This window comes from Anabrus simplex, chromosome 4, assembly GCF_040414725.1.
Source record: "Anabrus simplex isolate iqAnaSimp1 chromosome 4, ASM4041472v1, whole genome shotgun sequence".
Taxonomy (NCBI): Eukaryota; Metazoa; Arthropoda; class Insecta; order Orthoptera; family Tettigoniidae; genus Anabrus; species Anabrus simplex.
In genome coordinates, this window is record NC_090268.1 from 66,053,268 (window position 1) to 66,072,203 (window position 18,936).

General features: G+C 37.2%; 1 protein-coding gene and 1 long non-coding RNA gene across 2 annotated transcripts in view; one reads left to right on the forward strand and one right to left on the reverse strand.

Moving 5' to 3' along the window:
• Positions 1-2,303: 2,303 nt before the first annotated feature.
• The window catches only part of LOC137500402 (uncharacterized), a 66,830-nt gene continuing 50,197 nt past the window's right edge, over positions 2,304-18,936 (forward strand). The window contains exons 1-2 of the long non-coding RNA XR_011018023.1: positions 2,304-3,001; positions 9,535-9,625. This is a non-coding gene — a long non-coding RNA (uncharacterized lncRNA). The remainder of the gene's footprint in view (positions 3,002-9,534; positions 9,626-18,936) is intronic.
• Positions 15,025-18,936, reverse strand: part of ome (dipeptidyl peptidase 4 omega) — a 545,964-nt gene continuing 542,052 nt past the window's right edge. Inside the window, exon 16 of the mRNA XM_068227167.1 lies at positions 15,025-17,862. Within this exon, the coding sequence (XP_068083268.1) occupies positions 17,767-17,862 (96 nt within the window). The 3' untranslated portion in view covers positions 15,025-17,766. The remainder of the gene's footprint in view (positions 17,863-18,936) is intronic.

Here is an 18,936-nt window from a genome sequence, read left to right on the forward strand (position 1 = left end):
TTGAAAGTAATGATAATAATAAAATTAATTGATGGTAGTCAAAGAATATGATAATGATCAGATAAAGAATGGTAATGATATTATTTAATAATCGTAGGAGGATATGATAGGGACAGTCGTCCTGTGTCGGACTGCTCAGAACCAGATGTTGGGTTTTCACGGGGAGATTGTTAGCGATAGATACGTAAATAACCAACGGACGGCACATGTCTTCATTGTCAGAGCATAGTAATGAACCTTTCCGTACATCTTGTCGTATTGACAAGTGTAAATATTGAAATAGGCTTTGAGTTAATGAGCTCTACCTGGCGTGTTTATGAATCTGGAAATAATAGGCTAGAGTTTATCCGTACTATAAATTCCCGTTTTTCGAGGCGATAACATTTTCACGGTGGGTGTCCGGCTCACCAGAATGTACATACCGGAAGTGTCTCATGTCCAAACGGAACGAGGAGACGACAGTAAAAAGTTACTGTCGTGCCTTCGTCTCCGAAAGAAGATCTCCAGCGGTGAAACGTCCAATCATACGGATGTGAATTCGATCCCCAGTAACCAATTGGGGCGAATTCACCAGATGTTTTACACTACCAGAGTAGTGAGGTAAATCCAAGTAGTATGTCATTTATTTTTCAGGATGGAAGTGTCCCAATGTAATAATTGTTATCACGTGTATTTTGCTAAATAAGTGAATAAATTGCTCCTCATTGCAATTTCAATAGGAAACAGTTTCCATATCTTTTCATTGTAGTTAGTCCAGTATGCCCATGGAATTTAAGTTGTCACTTCCCAGTCCTATTGTGGAGTCAAAAATTTGTATCCATGAATGAGTCGTCCCCCGTAACCTTAATTTGCATGCCCCGTTCATCCCTGTGTTCATTTGATGCGCCGATATATAATTTGATTTTCTTTATATAAAATTTTTTATCGTTTTCGAACTGATCACCCCTGAGATAAATGCTAGTCTGGAACTCAGGAAGTGAGCGGGTGCACTATATTTCTAGGAAATAGATCTCAGAGAATTAGATAGGTGAAGCTTGATCTGACCCTGTAATAATTAAGAGGGGAATTCCTCAAGGCAGTATTATCAGACCTTTATGTTTTCTTATATATATTAATGATATGAGTAAAGGAGTGGAATCGGAGGTAAGGCTTTTTGCGGATGATGTTATTCTCTATAGAGTGATAAATAAGTTACAAGATTGTGAGCAACTGCAACGTGACCTCGAAAATGTTGTGAGATGGACAGCAGGCAATGGTATGTTGATAAACAGGGTTAAAAGTCAGGTTGTGAGTTTCACAAATAGGAAAAGTCCTCTCAGTTTTAATTACTGCATTGATGGGGTGAAAGTTCCTTTTGGGGACCATTGTAAGTATCTAGGTGTTAATATAAGGAAAGATCTTCATTGGGGTAATCACATAAATGGGATTGTAAATAAAGGGTACAGATCTCTGCATATGGTTATGAGGGTGTTTAGGATTTGTAGTAAGGATGTAAAGGAGAGTGCATATAAGTCTCTGGTAAGACCCCAACTAGAGTATGGTTCCAGTGTATGGGACCCTCACCAAGATTACCTGATTCAAGAACTGGAAAAAATCCAAAGAAAAGCAGCTCGATTTGTTCTGGGTGATTTCCGACAAAAGAGTAGCATTACAAAAATGTTGCAATGTTTGGGTTGGGAAGAATTAAGAGAAAGAAGAAGAGCTGCTCAACTCAGTGGTATGTTCCGAGCTGTCAGCGGAGAGATGGCGTGGAATGACATTAGTAGACGAATAAGTTTGAATGGCGTTTATAAGAGTAGGAAAGATCACAATATGAAGATAAAGTTGGAATTCAAGAGGACAAACTGGGGCAAATATTCATTTATAGGAAGGGGAGTTAGGGACTGGAATAACTTACCAAGGGAGATGTTCAATAAATTTCCAATTTCTTTGAAATCATTAAGGAAAATGCTAGGAAAGCAACAGATAGGGAATCTGCCACCTGGGCGACTGCCCTAAATGCAGATCAGTATTGATTGTATTGTTGTATTGTATATGGTATCACGTATGATGTTGTAAGTTCACAATTTATATTTGCTAAACAATTTACACACTTCATTGATTATATTCTGATATTCAGTAGAGCTTCTAGATTAATATGAATGCAATAAATAAATATTTATTTTAGGCATTACTGCTTCCCGCCATCTTGCCGATGAACTGTACTTTTAAACTCTTCTTCCTGCCCCCTGGTGGTCAAACGCTAAATAAAAACCACTGAAGTACACTCTACGTATCCCGCACAAGCACTGCAGTCCAGTCTAGTGCCAAGAAAATGTCAAATAAGCTCAGACATAAATAAAATAGGAACTTGCACAATTGTGCGTAGGCTACACTGTCTGAAAGGGCTATGCGTAAAGATGGGGAAAATCTAACTTCTTGGTGGAATAATGAAGTGAGAGCAACTTGTAAACATAAAAGAGGAAGGTGTAAGGCTCCAAACAAGGATAGGTGATAAAAACAAAGCAAAACAAATAATCATTTAATCCAAGAAGAAGTTGTGGGAAGATTTCTGTAATAACATTGAAAGGCTAGGTCAAGCGGCAGGTAAACCTTTTTGGACAGAAATAAAGAATATTAGAAAGGGAGGGAAAAACAAAATGAATAGTGTTTTGGGTAAGTCAGGTAAACTCATAATAGATCCCAAGAAATCACTGGACAGCTGGAAGGAATATTTTGAAAATATTGGAAATCTTTCAGGTGCCGTTGTAAATAACTGAGCTCATGGGAAAGAAGACAGTGATATTTAGTTCGTGAAACAGCACTTCACTAACACATGCCCAAAATTTTTCAAGAGTTTCCTTTTTGAAATCTAACTTTAATGAAGAATCTGTAGAAATTTTAATTTAATTAATGGATAGCTTAGCGATCTTGAAGTTTTCTTCCTTAAATGGGTCTGCAATCGAGTTGTCTCCGTCTTCACATTTAGGGGAATGCTGCCTAAAAGAAACCATGAGGCCTGGTGAGTATGATATTATGTTATTTCTGTCCTTTTGAGATAGGTCTAGGCTATTGTCATTTAAGAAGCCATGCAGTGTTAAAAAACTTCAGCTTGGTGATATTCAATGCAGGGTTTCAAAAAGTCCATTTTTTTAAACATGGACTCAATTTTGTTTGAAATTTAAATGGTGTTACCGAGCTGTTCTGTTACCCTAAGTTGAGTTAATTTATCTCTGAAAAAATATCAGCTCAATAAGCAAGTTGATGAAGCCAGTCATTGTCTTTAAAATTTAAGTCAGATAAAAAGGGTTTTCTTCAAAAAAAACTTGTATTTCATATCTGAGTTCAAATAATGGTGTACGGACTTTTCCTCAAGGAAGCCACCTTACTTCAGTGTGGAAAAATAATGTGAAGTGAACACCACCCATCTCCTCACAAAGTGCTTCAACCCTTTGACCTCCAGCCTACTACGCGATGCTCATGTCCTACACTGCCAAGGCCTAATGTGCACTTTTTATCTTGCAGTAAACTATTTGTAATAACTTCTGTTCAATTTATGTAAATTGGATGGGCATTTTTTGTTTTGAAGGTCAAAGGAATTTCAACATTGGGTTTACCTTTTAGTTCCATCATCTATTTTATGCTTTAAGGCTTTCGGGCATTTTATTGATGCAAATTAATGCACATTTGTTTTATAAATTTTTATTTTATGAAGAGATAATTCAAGTAAATATTTTCTTTCTTTGAAAAAGAAGTATTTCATAACCAAAAAGCGTTAAGAAAAAAAATATTTTTACTACCGTATCAAAACTGCGCTGTTTTGGAGAGGTGGTTTCTTTCTTTGAAAAATAAGTATTTCATGACCAAAAAGCATTAAGAAAAAAAATTTTTACCACCGTATCAAAAACTACACTATTTTGGAGAGGTGGTGTTTCCTATGCCACATATAAAAATAGAGCTGTATGTACAAATTACAGTTACAATATTATTATTTAATAATAATTATTACATTCACGTGAAATTTCCTAATCTTACATCATATGCAAATGGCTGCAGTTCCTGGTTTGTTTTAAGTAAAAAATGATTACTAATGTCTATTTCACACAAACTGAACACTCAAAAATTCACTTTTTGCTTTAAAAATATGATACAGGAAACTATTTACTAATATTTACACATGTTTATGATGTGCTCTAGCAAATGTGCTTAGGGAGGCACAAAGGGTGTACACCCTACACCCTTCTTACACTGTTTACAAGTGTATCTGATCTTTTTCCTTTCACCACCTTGACTAGTACTAATCTTGCTGCATACGGAACAGTTGCGTTCTTTTTTTTTTTTCGGTAAAAGAGTAAGGGGTCATTGCTTGCCCGCGGGAGCTGAATTGCCGCTTGGTCACCAAGCCACTCGGCAGCAAGTTCCCCAACTAAACTCTATGTATATAGTCTTATTTAATCCAATACTAGTCCAAAACATGTATTAAAAATTATTAAAATAAATAAATAACTTAGAAAATATCAGACGTTGGCATTTTTAGACTGAACCTCGAACGTCCGATCAATCGGATGTTGGTGGTTAAAGGGTTAAATAGTCAGGAGTTCATTGCATTGGCTTCGCCAAATTTTACAGCATTTACTGCTTCATTTAGAAGGCTTTCAGTTTAGTTGGCATTTCTTTTATTTATGGAAGCAAGGCTTTAGCTATGGATACAGCAATGGCTCTATGCTACTTGGGAAGCCACTTCTCTTATACGTCCATGAAGGCCTGTGCAGCCACCAGACATTAACTTTGCACCATCAGTGCAAATCCTACTGCAATTACCCAGTTAATTTCCTTTACACAGTCTTACCCTGGAGTCGCTCAGTCAACGCATGACGCAGTAAGACATATTCTTGAAAATCAAGACTTTGCAGAGTGACAAGTAAGATTGATAGGCCAGAAAAATCTGCCCTTTCATCAACATAAATAGAAAAAGATTGACTGATTTTCAATTGTTGTATTACCATTTCTTCAATGTTGTCTGACATGTCTTTAATTCTTTGTGAAAATGTGTTGTTTGAAAATGGGATTGTATTAATTTTGCAAACATAATCCTGTCTGAACATGCATTGTACACCTTTTATGCACAGTGTTATCAAATTCTCAGCAATTGTGTGGTTTTTACTGTGCTTAGCAGTGTTATAGTTAATTCTGTAAGAGGCTTCAACAGCATTTTCATTGTCTTTATTACCTGATGAAACATGTGCATCTTCTGTGAGCTTGCATCCGGGAGATAGTGGGTTCGAACCCCATTGTCGGTAGCCATGAGGATGGTTTTCCGTGGTTTCCCATTTTCACACCAGGCAAATACTGGGGCTGTACCTTAATGAAGGCCATGGCCACTTTCTTCCTACTCCTAGGCCTTTCCTATCCCATCGTCGCCATAAGACCTATCTGAGTCGGTGGGACGTAAAGCAAATAGAAACATGTGCATCTTGTTTTTATAATATTTTGACAGTTGCCTGAAAAACTAACTTCCTTCTTTTTGTCCTGAATGTGTTTAGTTTTTAAATGGTGCATAAGTAAGGAGGGATACATGCTACCACTACTTAAAACATTCACCCCATACAACACATAATGGATTCGGACTTTCCCCCTCCCTAATAAATACAGGGAGAGTGCAAGAATGTGCATATAAATTGTTCTACTCTTTACTATATTCATGTAAGGTCTTTTCTCTTTTGCTGCACTTATTGAAGTGGTATCGTTCACATATTTTCCCACACAATTTGCACACGCATTCGTCACTTGGTTCATGATATATCTCTTTTACACGTAGCTTATGATGAAATCCGTGTACAGCTAGCCTGTTGATGGCACTGCGCATGTTCTGATTTAGGCCCATCTATTCTCTACTTGTCATAGCATCTGTCACGTAAAACTCCGGCCAGATTTCTTCTCGTTTGCTTAACCTCAGATTTAGATGAGCAATGGCTTGAGGTGTCGATAGTACAGAAAGATATCTAAGATCCTCAATAAGGAAAGACTCCTGAGCTAATTCACAAGCTAGTCTAGATGGAGATGTCTGAGATTACCTAACATTCTTTTCAGAAAGGTAGCTTTCACTTTTTCGAGGGTAGTAAGGTCTGATATTGACAATTTGTCCCAAATTAAATCTATGCCGTATGTCAAAAAGGGTACTCCATTTCTTCTGATCATTCCCAGTACTTGAAATATTAGTTTTACTACTATCACTTATGTAACCGCAGTTTCGGGACAACTACAGTTACACATAAATAACAATAATAATATAGAAATAATAATGAAGTAATAAAATAATACCAGTAATAAATAAGAATGATAATGAGATAGGAAAATGATGCAGTGGCGGAGAATTCATATAAACCAAATACAGGGAACACTTACAGGCCTAAAAATGACAACTAAGACAAGATAGTGGAACGTGCTGGGAAGCCCTATCTATGAGGTCCATGGGAACGTATGACGTTATGGGGGAGAAAAGACTTACAAGAAACACCCTCTAGCTCAACTATATTAAAAATGACAAGAAAGTTTTACAAAATACAGTTCCACGACACGGAAACAAGACATACTTAAGTAACTTAACATAAAATTAGATTTAACAAAGAAGGTGATGCTACATTAAAGGTATAGTTTAAGGTGGAAGTATTTAATGGATGAAAGAATAAAAACTACGGCAATTGGAACCTAGGGTAAACTCAGACACATTAAATTAAACTTTTAAAATGACATTAAGCAAAGAAATAATGAAACACAAAAGCAATTAAACTAAATGAAACAAAACCAGAAAACATTGCAAAAACACTGAAATAACACTTACCGCGGAAAGATGGAGCTCCCGAGGGTAGTAGCCCTCGAGCGCGAACGCTCGCTTGGGCAGTCGGATGGAAATTGACGCCGAGCTCACGCATCATTTTTCCCAAGCCGGTAGGAAGACCGGATATGGCCCGATTACAATCAACCAATAAGATCAAACTTACCCTAGATTCCTGGACCTTTTTGCCAATAGGAAATCTCGTGACCATATATGGTCATTTTAACATCGTTAGCAATTGCACAAGTTCTGGAACATTACGATTACAACACCAAAATTTCATCATTGGAAACCACACGTGTGGTACAGGGTGACTCAATTTAAATAACCTTTTACATATTAAAATCACATTACAAACATCAAATCAACCTTTGGACAAGTTACACCCTTGCTGACATTAATTTAAATTATAAATTACATTTACATACAAAAAAATGACTTCGAAAACAATTCTCGTATCTTGCCATGTTCATTTACAGTTCCATATTATCGTGATGTTTCCATATTAAAAAAAAACAAACAAACATATTTCAGTTACATAAAAAAAAAATATTCCAGCGGAGTCCAAAGTTCAATTTCTTCATTTCTCAAAATATTACAAACAAAAATGAAATCCTTCAGATAAGCCACACAAAACTTTAAAATTTACATTTCTAAACACACTGCAGTTCCAATTCTCCGTCCCACCGACCGGTGACAACTTACATGCATAACAACCATGTCCTACGATGTGCCCTTGGAAACAGGTGTTGTTGAACTCCGCACCACCAGTCCTGTTCGTCAGAAGTACACCAGCAGCAGTGTTGAGTGTATCCAGTGAGTTACTTGTGTGATCATCTTAGGAATTCATTTAGTTAATCCCTTATCACTGAAAAGAGTTATGAAGAGTATGATGCAAGGGTGTTATCTCTTTTATAGTCTGTGGAAGAGGAAGAAGTTTAGTGAGAAAGAGGATGAATCAGGACAGAGCGCTAACACTAATGAAGAAGTAGTAAATATTAGTGATTACGATTTGCTTCTTTCTGAATGGTTTTGGACCATAACAGGAAAGGATGGTGTTACAAAATGGACAAAATTACCTCTTCCTAAAAACTCACATACTCGAATTCACATCACTCATTTATTGGGAGTGAAACTCATAACAATAAGTGTATCATCGCCTGAAGAAGCTTTGAGCATTTTTTTCACTAATGATAATAATATGTTGCAACTCATTGTAAACTGTACGGCGCGCGGCTGTGAGCTTGCATCCGGGAGATAGCAGGTTCGAATCCCACTATCGGCAGCCTTGAAAATGGTTTTCCGTGGTTTCCCATTTTCACACCAAGCAAATGCTGGGGCTGTACCTTAATTAAGGCCACGGCCGCTTCCTTCCAACTCCTAAGCCTTTCCTATCCCATCGTCGCCATAAGACCTATCTGTGTCGGTGCGATGTAAAGCCCCTAGCAAAAAAAAAAAAAACTGTACGAACCTGGAGAATGAAAGAGTCAGAGGAAATTATACTTGCAAAGAAATTACTTATCATGATATGGATTGTCATGAAGAGGATAATTATTTCCAGTAGTATAATTCTTTTGGAAGGATCCCTCCCCACCACCCAGGGATATACTTCAGGAATAGCTTTACATAGTTAGCAGAATCTAAGCCTGTCAGCTGAATTCAGCAAGATAAGGTGTTTAATGAAGATTATTCCTGTGCACAACAAGTTTTCCTTTGATAACATTCATATGTTGTGTAGCTAATTAGTATTGGATATACAAGGGTCGAGTCATAAGTCATGGCAACTATTTTCTTTTTCTCGTGAACAGGAGACAACACAGAAAATCTAAGATATGCATTTGGAAATATAGGGCACGTACTTATGCATAGTGCCTAAAGACAAATTCTGACTGCAGGAGTGACAGAACACAGGCCATTGGTAAACTTTGTTTTATTATTGTATAGACAGCAAATACACAAGACTACATACAAGGGACAGGTCTCTACTGGTTACAGACCTTTAAAATAATCACCCAAGGTTTCCACTGTGTGTTGCCAGCAGTGGGGCAGGCGCTGAATACCATTCCCTACATGTGTATCGCTAATGTGTGACACCTCTCTCCAAAATGCTGTTACGATGTCCTCTTTGTTAGCAAACCGTTGTCCACGTAATGGCTTCTTGACTTTAGGGATTAGATCATAGTCACATGGGCTCAGATCAGGTGAATAAAGCGGGTGTGGAAGAACCTCCCATCCCCACCGTTGTAAGCGACGCTGAACGATGGCTGCTGTGTGAGCTGTCGCGTTATCGTGTAGGAGTATGTCGTTGTCCAAAAGATCTGGATGCCACTGTTCTATAGGACATGGCATGCACACCTAATGCTTCCCGCAGCTCTGCATGGCATTGGCATGCATTTCTGCTGTGAAGAACTGCGATTTTAATATACGATCGTTGCTCCTGCTTGTTGACTTCTATTTTGTGATGCTCTCACTCACGCACTGAACTTGGGGGCATGCTCAGACCCACACTGTTGTTTACATACACCATCTAGTGGAATCATACGCAAGTACATACCGTATGTTTCCAAATGCATATCTTAGATTTTCCGTGTTGTCTCCTGTTCGTGAGAAAAAAATAGTTGACATGACTTATGACTCGACCTACATATCTATCATGCTACTGCATTAACCAACCTAATACATCAATATATGATACATAAAAATTTGTAATTTTATTACAGCAAGTTCAATCATAGAGGTCAGAAAGTGCCCTACGCCACCTCTCACATTGCATCAACGAGCGCCACCTGTCCAGGGTTAAGAAACGACTAGGTAAACAATTGATAGGTTAATTGATATCATATCCTGTCTTAACTACAACTGATCAATATGACTGAAAGCACTAATCCTAGAAACAGACTATATTAAGGATCCCAAGGATAAAGAAGGAAAGCATTCTTTTTTGTATTTAGGCAATAAATTTATTGCATCGCTTTTTTGTATATGTACACTCATACACACATTATATATCAAACATACCAGCCTCAGTAATTTACATTAGCAGTCACAAGCATAAGTTTAAGTAATGTTGGCATCATATTCATACATTTTGTTTGAAAATAGTCTTGGACCACATTGGTTTACATTCTTTATAGTTTTACATAAAACACATTCATACCTATAAATTGTCACATTATATCACATGGATTACGGTACATACAGTTAACCTCTTCACTGAGTTCAGAAAGTAAAATCTGGGCAAATGGTCTCCATTTAAATACTTGTTTAACTGAGCTCTAAAGAAATGACGATTATGATTATGATGATGCTTCTTGTTTTAAGGGACATAATATCTCAGTCAGTGGCCCCATTTTCATAAGGGACCTTGGAGATTCTTCCCAATATTGATAATTGTTTTTTAATATGTTATTCTTTTCCAATGGAAAACTCTACATCACAATATTCTTTTTTCTGTTCTTAAGAGGATCTAGCATACAATGATTTAGGGTGAATGCCACATTTCTAAATACTCCAGATGTTCCATTAAATTGGTTATGACAGCGTCATCTAGTGCTGGAGCTTCCTTTGTTTCTTAGTTATCCTTCTACCCTCCTGAATGTGTCTTCCTTAGTTGAAATAATTAGGTTTCGTAATAGCAAACCTGGCCAACAGCTGGAAACTGCATATGATGATGATGATGATGATGTTCCACAAATTATAGAGAAATATTATAATGTTTTAAAAACAACTGAAGATGTGCAGAAAGCATTATTACATCCTATGGCTCATAAATAGAAGCATGGTATTGTTTACACATAACAGATGCTACCAGTATCATTAATACATAAGTTTCACATGCTGAAATGCTGAAGCACCTAATAATTTAAAATCTCATGCTGAAATTCTTCTCCAGAGAAAAAAAAGAAAATATTTTCTTGAAAGAGTTGTGGAGAAAACACAAATTTAGAAAAGTTATTTACATGAGTTTACACCTAAGAATACAAGAACATTTTGAACGGATAACTTAATACACTGGAAAGTTTAAGTTGGTAAAGATATTCAAAGAAATCATCTCTAATTCCTAATAACACCTCTTCTACCAAATACTACAGAGAAGCTATGCATTAATCACCACAGAATCCCATATCCCTGCTGCATTTTTAAAAGTATTTTGTATCTGAAATGGGGCTTGCACAATAACATTGTGGTGTTGAGGCAATCCTTTACAAATCAAGCTGAGAGTACTGTAACCTCCTTATTATTCTTGTGTGGATTATGTGGTTTGCAGTTTATTTGTGCAACCTGAAACACATTCATGTTATTGACCTAAACTTTTGCTAAGTTGTCAAAATCTGTAGCTTTAATAACAGCAATAAATCCTGCTCTGTGTGTCAGTAGAATATGGTACTGTATCCATTGTTATCTGTCTAAAGTGCCTGTGAACATAGAAAATAATAAATCTGTATGGTCTTTGGTTTTATCATGTGATGGCAGAAAAATATATTTTAATAAAAGAAACTGAAAAGGGATAAGCAGCTAAGTTGGTAGCAGGTTGTGGAATAGGAGTACAAATTGTCTACAGTTATGTATCTTCAAGTTGGAAGATACTATGTAGATCAGTGATAGTAGCGAAGGACCTTCAAAACATGAAAGCTTTAAAAAATGTACATATACGAAGAATGATGTCTACTATGGTTCAAACAGGAGCAGGAGGTGTTGCAATGTACACAGAGAAAGCCAAGTTTTCTATGAATTTTCTTTGAATTAGATTATCCATTCTTTTAAATTTTTTATCCGTGTTCTCACCTATTAGTCCAAATAACTGTGAGTTTACTGTAGTTTGCTGACCACTTGCCTCATACCAGACTATGTAAGACAACTTGTTTATTCTCATTACCTCATTACTCAGTCAAGAGGTTAATATTTATTTCAACCCAATTATGCTAGTGTTTATAGTTTAGAAGGCTGTAAAAAAATATCTAACACAACACTACAATACAAAACAATTTTCATTATTATGGAATCAATATGCTGTACTTTGTAAAAGTACTTTTCTCCAGTATATTGTTCATAAATGGAATAATACATCTTGTGAGATCTGAGGCACACCATCCACGCTTCTAAAACATGCTTACACCACAGTGTTGACACTCTGACTAGTTCTTCACACTTTGTTTAGCTGACTTACAAAGCTCCTATTAAGATCAGCAGATCCAAAGAATGATTCAATCTACATTTATGATCAGAATAAAGAAAACTTGAGGAATATTAAAAAAAGCAATGATTTGTTTAAGGAAGGGAATGAAAACTTATTTAGACCATTCCATAATTATTTCATGAATATGTTAATTAATGTTCAGAATCAGTGATAAAAGACCAAGTCAGTGGTTTTAACAGGAATTCTTATTGATCACCTATTCATTACTGGAAGCTTCATTTTTTATGATACCGGTATACCATGTCTGTAACTCAAAGTGGACCAAAGAATAAAGGTCACACGTTGTGAGAATGACCTTGTTGACAAATAGATAAGGGTCATGCTACCAGAAAGTAATGAAATAATTATATCATTCTATATGATCAAACTGAAGTTGCATATTCTCAGTTTCCATTTCAAAAAATATTAATCTAATTACCGGTAAGCACTATTGCGTTTCTACAAATATTTTCATAAAAGTTACAAAAGTTGTATAGATACTCAAATTGCATACTGTAACTGGTATACCTCAGATATAACTTGTGGAAATCAAGGCCAAAATTTTCTTTATATCTATCATCTTATCTTTTGCAGTCAGTTATTAATTTATAATTATTTGATCCATTAGTTCCTTACTCAGTCATTTTATTATGAGGACAGATAGGTCTATCTCTTATTTCTGATCAAATGTATGTAGAGGTGATGAAAATTTAGTGTTTCTTCATTTTTCAGTCATGTAAGTATGTACAATAAGTTTTTAAAACATTCTTAAGATAAAGTACTATTTATTGAAAAGTATGTTTTAAAAAAGTTATAAAGTAGTGAAGAACATTTCTTTGTTAGTTTTATGAAGCGGTCCTGATATTTCCAATCTTTATTGATATAAAACTTCTTCAGAGAAATTTTCTAGAATATTGTACCATTATTAACAATCGTGAAAAATGAAAACAATTACTTTTGAAGGATACATAAGTTGGTTCATTTTTTTCACCATAAAGGATAACTATGGACAACAGACTGAAAGATATTTTCAATCTGAAGGGCATATGAACAGAAAGATTTAAAGTAAGTTGATGAATTCCAAGAAATTTAATATAATCAAAATAATCTCAGTACCTACAAAATGGGCAGCTCTATTAAGTAAATATGAAGTAGCTGTTACTAATACAAAATCATCTCTATGGTCTGTTTGGAATTAGTTTTTCAAATAAATCTCATTTTGGTTAGGTCTTGAAATTTAAACTACAGTAAACACTAAAAATAAAGGATTCAAATTTCTAGGTATTTTAGTACCTGTTCAAATGCAAGGTTAATAGCTGCCACTAAAGAGTTCTTTGAACAGTTTTACTGACTTAAATTTGCAGAATTCAGTAGTATTAATTAGAGTTCAGGATGCAGTACAGCAGAAAAATAATGACTTCTATTTTCATAATATTGCTGAAAACATCTGGATCTAAGTATTCAAGAAATCAATACCAGTAGAAGAAAGGAAGATTCTATTGGTGATATTTTCTATTGGACGACATATGAAATTTAGTATTAGATGCAGAATCCAAGAACACAGCCTTAAAACTTCAAAAAAGGAAGCTTTTATATAGGCCCTATCTACCTATGTATTTATACAGTGTGTATCTTAATTATACTGACAAAAAAATCAGGGATGCTCTTTGTTATGTAAAGAATGTTGGTACCATCAGATCGGCAGAGAAAATTTTTTGTTTCAAAAAAATGAAGTTAATATGTTACTTCCAGGTGCACGATTCAAATAGTGGAACTCACCATATTTGCTCTGCTAGAGTGTAAATAGCTATTTCTAGCTTTCTTTTTTTTTTTTGCTATTTGCTTTACGCCGCACTGACACAGATAGGTCTTATGGCGACGATGGGATAGGAAAGGCCTAGGAGTTGGAAGGAAGCAGCTGTGGCATTAATTATGGTACAGCCCCGGCATTTGCCTGGTGTGAAAATGGGAAACCATGGAAAACAATCTTCAAGGCTGCTGACAGTGGGACTCGAACCCACTATCTCCCGATTACTGGATACTGGCCGCACTTAAGCGACTGCAGCTATCAAGCTCGGTATCTATTTCTAGCAGAGTGCAGCCCTTGTAAGGCAGACCCTCCGATGAGGGTGGGTGGCATCTGCCATGTGTAGGTAACTGACTCGGCTGGGAATCGAACCTGGGGCCGCAGGGTGACAGGCGGACGCGTTGCCCCCTACACCACGGAGCCGGACACACCCAGAAGTTACAAAGTAACTTCATTTTCTAACCTAACCTAATGTAACCTAACCCAACGGCACTACAGCCCTGAAGGCCTTCAGATTACGAGGTGTCGTGTGGTCAACACGACAAATCCACTCTGCTGTTATTCTTGGCTTTCTACACTGGGGCCGCTATCTCACCGTCAGATAGCTCCTCAATTATAATCACGTAGGCTGAGTGGACCTCGAACGAGCCCTCAGATCCAGGTAAAAATCCCTGACTTGGCCGGGAATCAAACCCGGGGCCTCCGGGTAAGAGGCAGGCACGCTATCCCTACACCACAGGGCCAGCAAATTCATTTTCTGGAAAAGAAAAATTTTCTGTGCCAATCTGATTGTGCCATCATTCTTTATATAACACCAAGAGCATCCCTGTTTCTTTTGTCAGTATAATTCAGACACATCCTCTATGTAATCTTTGAATGAGCAAGCAAGCTGGTAGTACGGTAGTATGTGAGTGATGGTATCGTGATCACAACCATGTGATATCCTATTTTATGTGGACACAAAATCATTGAGACATGACTTTTCATTTCAAACAGCTGGTGACTCTGTCACTAGCCACATCCCCATTCATTGAAAGATTTTCACTAACAGAGTTAATAATAATAATAATAATAATAATAATAATAATAATAATAATAATAATAATAATAATAATAATAATAATTTGTTGAGAATTCATTGAATTCATGCATTATCCACACACAACATGAAAACATTCCGTTTATGAAGAATAATAATAATAATTATTATTATTATTTTGTGTGGCTATTTCTAGCAGAGTGCAGCCCTTGTAAGGCAGACCCTCCGATGAGGGTGGGTGGCATCTGCCATGTGTGGGTAACTGTGTGCTATTGTGGTGGAGGATAGTGTTATGTGTGGTGTGTGAGTTACAGGGATTTTGGGGACAGCACAAACACCCAGCCCCTGGGCCAGTGGAATTAACCAATGAAGGTTAAAATCCCCGACCCCAGCTGGGAATCAAACCTGAGGTCCTCGGAACCGAAGGCCAGTATGCTGACCATTCAGCAAACGAGTTGGACAACAGTGGATAAAATAAAAACAATGATGGTGATGATAATAACAAAAATAGTGTATGGCCTCAACTACAGAAATATAAGTATTCTGACTTAGAGCCATCTAGATGACTTGCATTTCAATTGCTATGTAGTTAATACAGTCAGCACTCAGTACTAGTTCAACTTTTTGGCTGAATGGTCAGCCTTTGATTCAGGGAGCCCTGGGTTCAATTACACGTCAGGTTGGGGATTTTAACTGTGTATAGTTAATTTCTTTAGCTTAGGAGCTGGGTGTTTGTGTTCCTTGTAATATTACTCTCCATTTACATCCAAGAAGAAGAAGAAGAGGAAGAAGTATAACTACAGTCAGCTATGAGCAAAATTGAAAATCTGGAATAGGTAGCAAATGTACATCTAATTTCTCATCAAACCAAACCAAACCAAACCAAACCAAACCAAACCAAACCAAACCAAACCAAACCAAACCAAACCAAACCAAACCAGACCAGACCAAACCAACTAAACTGTGCAACAGCCCCGAAGGGCCATGGCTTACCAAGTGACCACTGCTCAGCCCAAAGGCCTGCAGATTATGAGGGGTAGTGTGGTCAGCGTGACAAATCCTCTCGGCCATTATTCTTGGCTTTCTAGAGTGGGGCTGCTATCTCACCGTCAGATAGCTCCTCAACTGTAATCATGTAGGCTGAGTGTACCTTGTAGCAGCCCTCATATCCAGGTTGAGATCTGTGACCTGGCCAGGAATCGAACCCGGGGCCTCCGGGTAAGAAGCAGGCACGCTGCCCCTACACCTCAGGGCTGGTTAATTTTTCATTAGGGTTCTTTTATATGTCATTAGGAACTATATGCTGTGCTATGGATGTTCTCGCCTTCAACAAATACATATATTGACCTCCACCAGGATCGAACAATTGATCCTGCATACAAGAAGCTGGCCTGCCAACTGCTTAACCACCACTGCCAGTACCTGCAGAGGTAAATGCAGGATTTGATCTTAGGATGTTCGTGGTGATGACAGTGGTGGTGGTGGTGGTGACGACGACGACGACGACGACGATCAGGATTTTAGTATCCCCACAACTGATAGCATCACGAGAGATACCATATTGTAAAAATATGGCTCTAGAGAAGTTATTTACATTTTAACAGGGGCATGTCATGATAATATTATTGGTTTTATGTCCTGCTAACTACATTTGTGGTTTTCGGAGATGCCAACATTTTGTCCTAAAGGGAGTTCTTTCAAGCGTTGGTAAATCTACCAACACGAATCTCATGTACTTGAGCACTTACAAATACTACCAGACTGAGTCAGGATCAAACCCTCCAACTATCTTAGAAGGCCAGTTTTTCCATCATGTGAGCCACTCAGCCCTACTGTGAGGATTAATCCAGATATTTGGAGTGCCAGTGCTTAACCAGCTGTACCACATGGCCTGAGTTTATATCAATATTGGCCTAACTGTATCTCTTTCAGGCTCTTTTAAATATTACAGTGTTTTATCCAGATAGTGTCTTACGCCAAAGCTAACTGATCAACATCTTGGCCTTCGGGTGTCAAGATCTCAGGTTTGATTCCGGTCAGATCTTTGAATTTGAATTATAAATGGTTCAGTCCCTTGGCTCAAGGACTGGATGTTTATGCTGTCCACAAAATTCCAGCAACTCACACACCACGCTATCATTACAGTAACACAAAATTTCCTACACAACATATGCCGCCCATACTCATCGCATGGTCTACTTTACAGGGCTGTACCAGGCTAAAATAGCCATACAATATTAATTCAGATTATACTAGTATTATGCAGAATATAGGGTGATGTAAGAATTGTTTTTTTTCCTCCATTTTTCATTGCTTGGAATTATCTTCAGATTTTCTCATGTCTGAAACCATCCATCAGCGTAGCTCACTAATGAGTATATACTGGACTAGGAAGTCATAACTAGATAAAATGTAGTAACAAAGATGTCTCATTCCACTCTACGTTAAAGTTCTGCGTATGTTATGTGTATTAGTTTCTAACTTCTGCATCCCTCTCAAGACCGTAGGCCTTCTCATTTGTTGAGAATTCATTGAATTTATGCATTATCCACACACAACATAAAAACATTCCGTTTATGAAGAATCAAAATATATTTGACAGTGATCACCAAAAAGAAAATATTTGTGATTAAAATTCTTTAATTTGTTCATTCGTTCATTCATTCATTTATTCATTCATTCAGTCACCACTCGTCCATGGCACATAACATACGGTACCGGTAGCTTTAAAAAATACAATATTACACCAGATGTTTTCAGTAAAACCTGATTGAGTCATGTGTAATAATAATTATAAAATGAATTCTGCTTTTTTTTTCTTCGTATTCTGTAAATATTTCCATATTTAACTGCTTACTACCGTTTGTTTTTTAAAAAAACAGTCTTCTTTAACCTGACTGATTGTATGTCAGACTTTAACTTTTGGAATTTCAATCCATGTTGAAGCATTCTTCTAAGAAGTTTTCAAGTGAATGATAAAGATGTGGTCTTACACCAGCCAGGCCGTGCTCCTCATCAGGGTAACTCTGTAAAAAAAATAACAGAAAGATTCTCAGAAATGTAACAGTACATGATATTTTAAAATAAACATAACAGTTCATACAGAGGGTTGTTCGAGATCTCTGGGGACGATGTTGGAAAGGTAATTAGCTTATGAAAAGGCATGTCTCCACCAAGATCATGCTCAGTTGGAAAGCCAGCATTTCTAGCTATAGCCCGACAATGTAATTTCCATTGCAGCAGACTTTTTCGCTAAGCTGTCGTATCTATCTTATTCTACTCCTCCTGACAGGCTTTTCAGAGTCCATTGATAGTGCATGAACATCTATTTCCTAATGCCCTTTTTAGGAGTCCAAATGCACAGAAGTCCATGGGTGACACATTGGGTGCCTTCACCGGAATGTCAGTAAAAGGAATTGCATGGATTCCAGTTTCCACCTCCATTCTCTCTAAGAACAGACGAGTCAAACGAGAGGTGTGGCTGGATGATTTATCTTGTTGTACACATACCTGATTTTTCACCCTCCCATACATCATCATCATCATCATCATCATCATCATCATCATCATCATCATTTCCCCTCATCCAGCTCCTGCCGGGTTGGGGTATTTATGGCACTTCATCTTCCTCTTTCCTTCCACAAACTTGTCCTAGTCTAAATTTCGTCTTCTTATGCTGCTCTTCATGGGTTCAATCCACCTTGTTCTAGGTCTTCCTCTTGCTCTCTTGCCCTCGCACTTTGCCTCCAGCATCTGTCTTGGAATTCTGTTCTCCTCCATCTTTACATGTCCAAACCACTTTAGTTTATTTTCTTTCAATTCTCTCATTCAGCTTTCCTATCGCAACTTCCTTCCTAACATCTTCATTTCTCACTCTGTCTTTCCTTGTCTTTCCTATCTAACTTCTTAGGAATTTCATCTCACTAGCTTGAATTCCACTATCTTGCCTGCTAGTCAGAGTCCAAGTCTCAGCTGCATAAGTCAGTATGGGTACATAGTACATTTTGTACATTACCTCTTTACTTTTCCTTGATACTTCTTTGCTCCAAACTAGTTTACTTTGGTAGAATGCATTGCCCTGCTGTACCTTCCTGCTAATC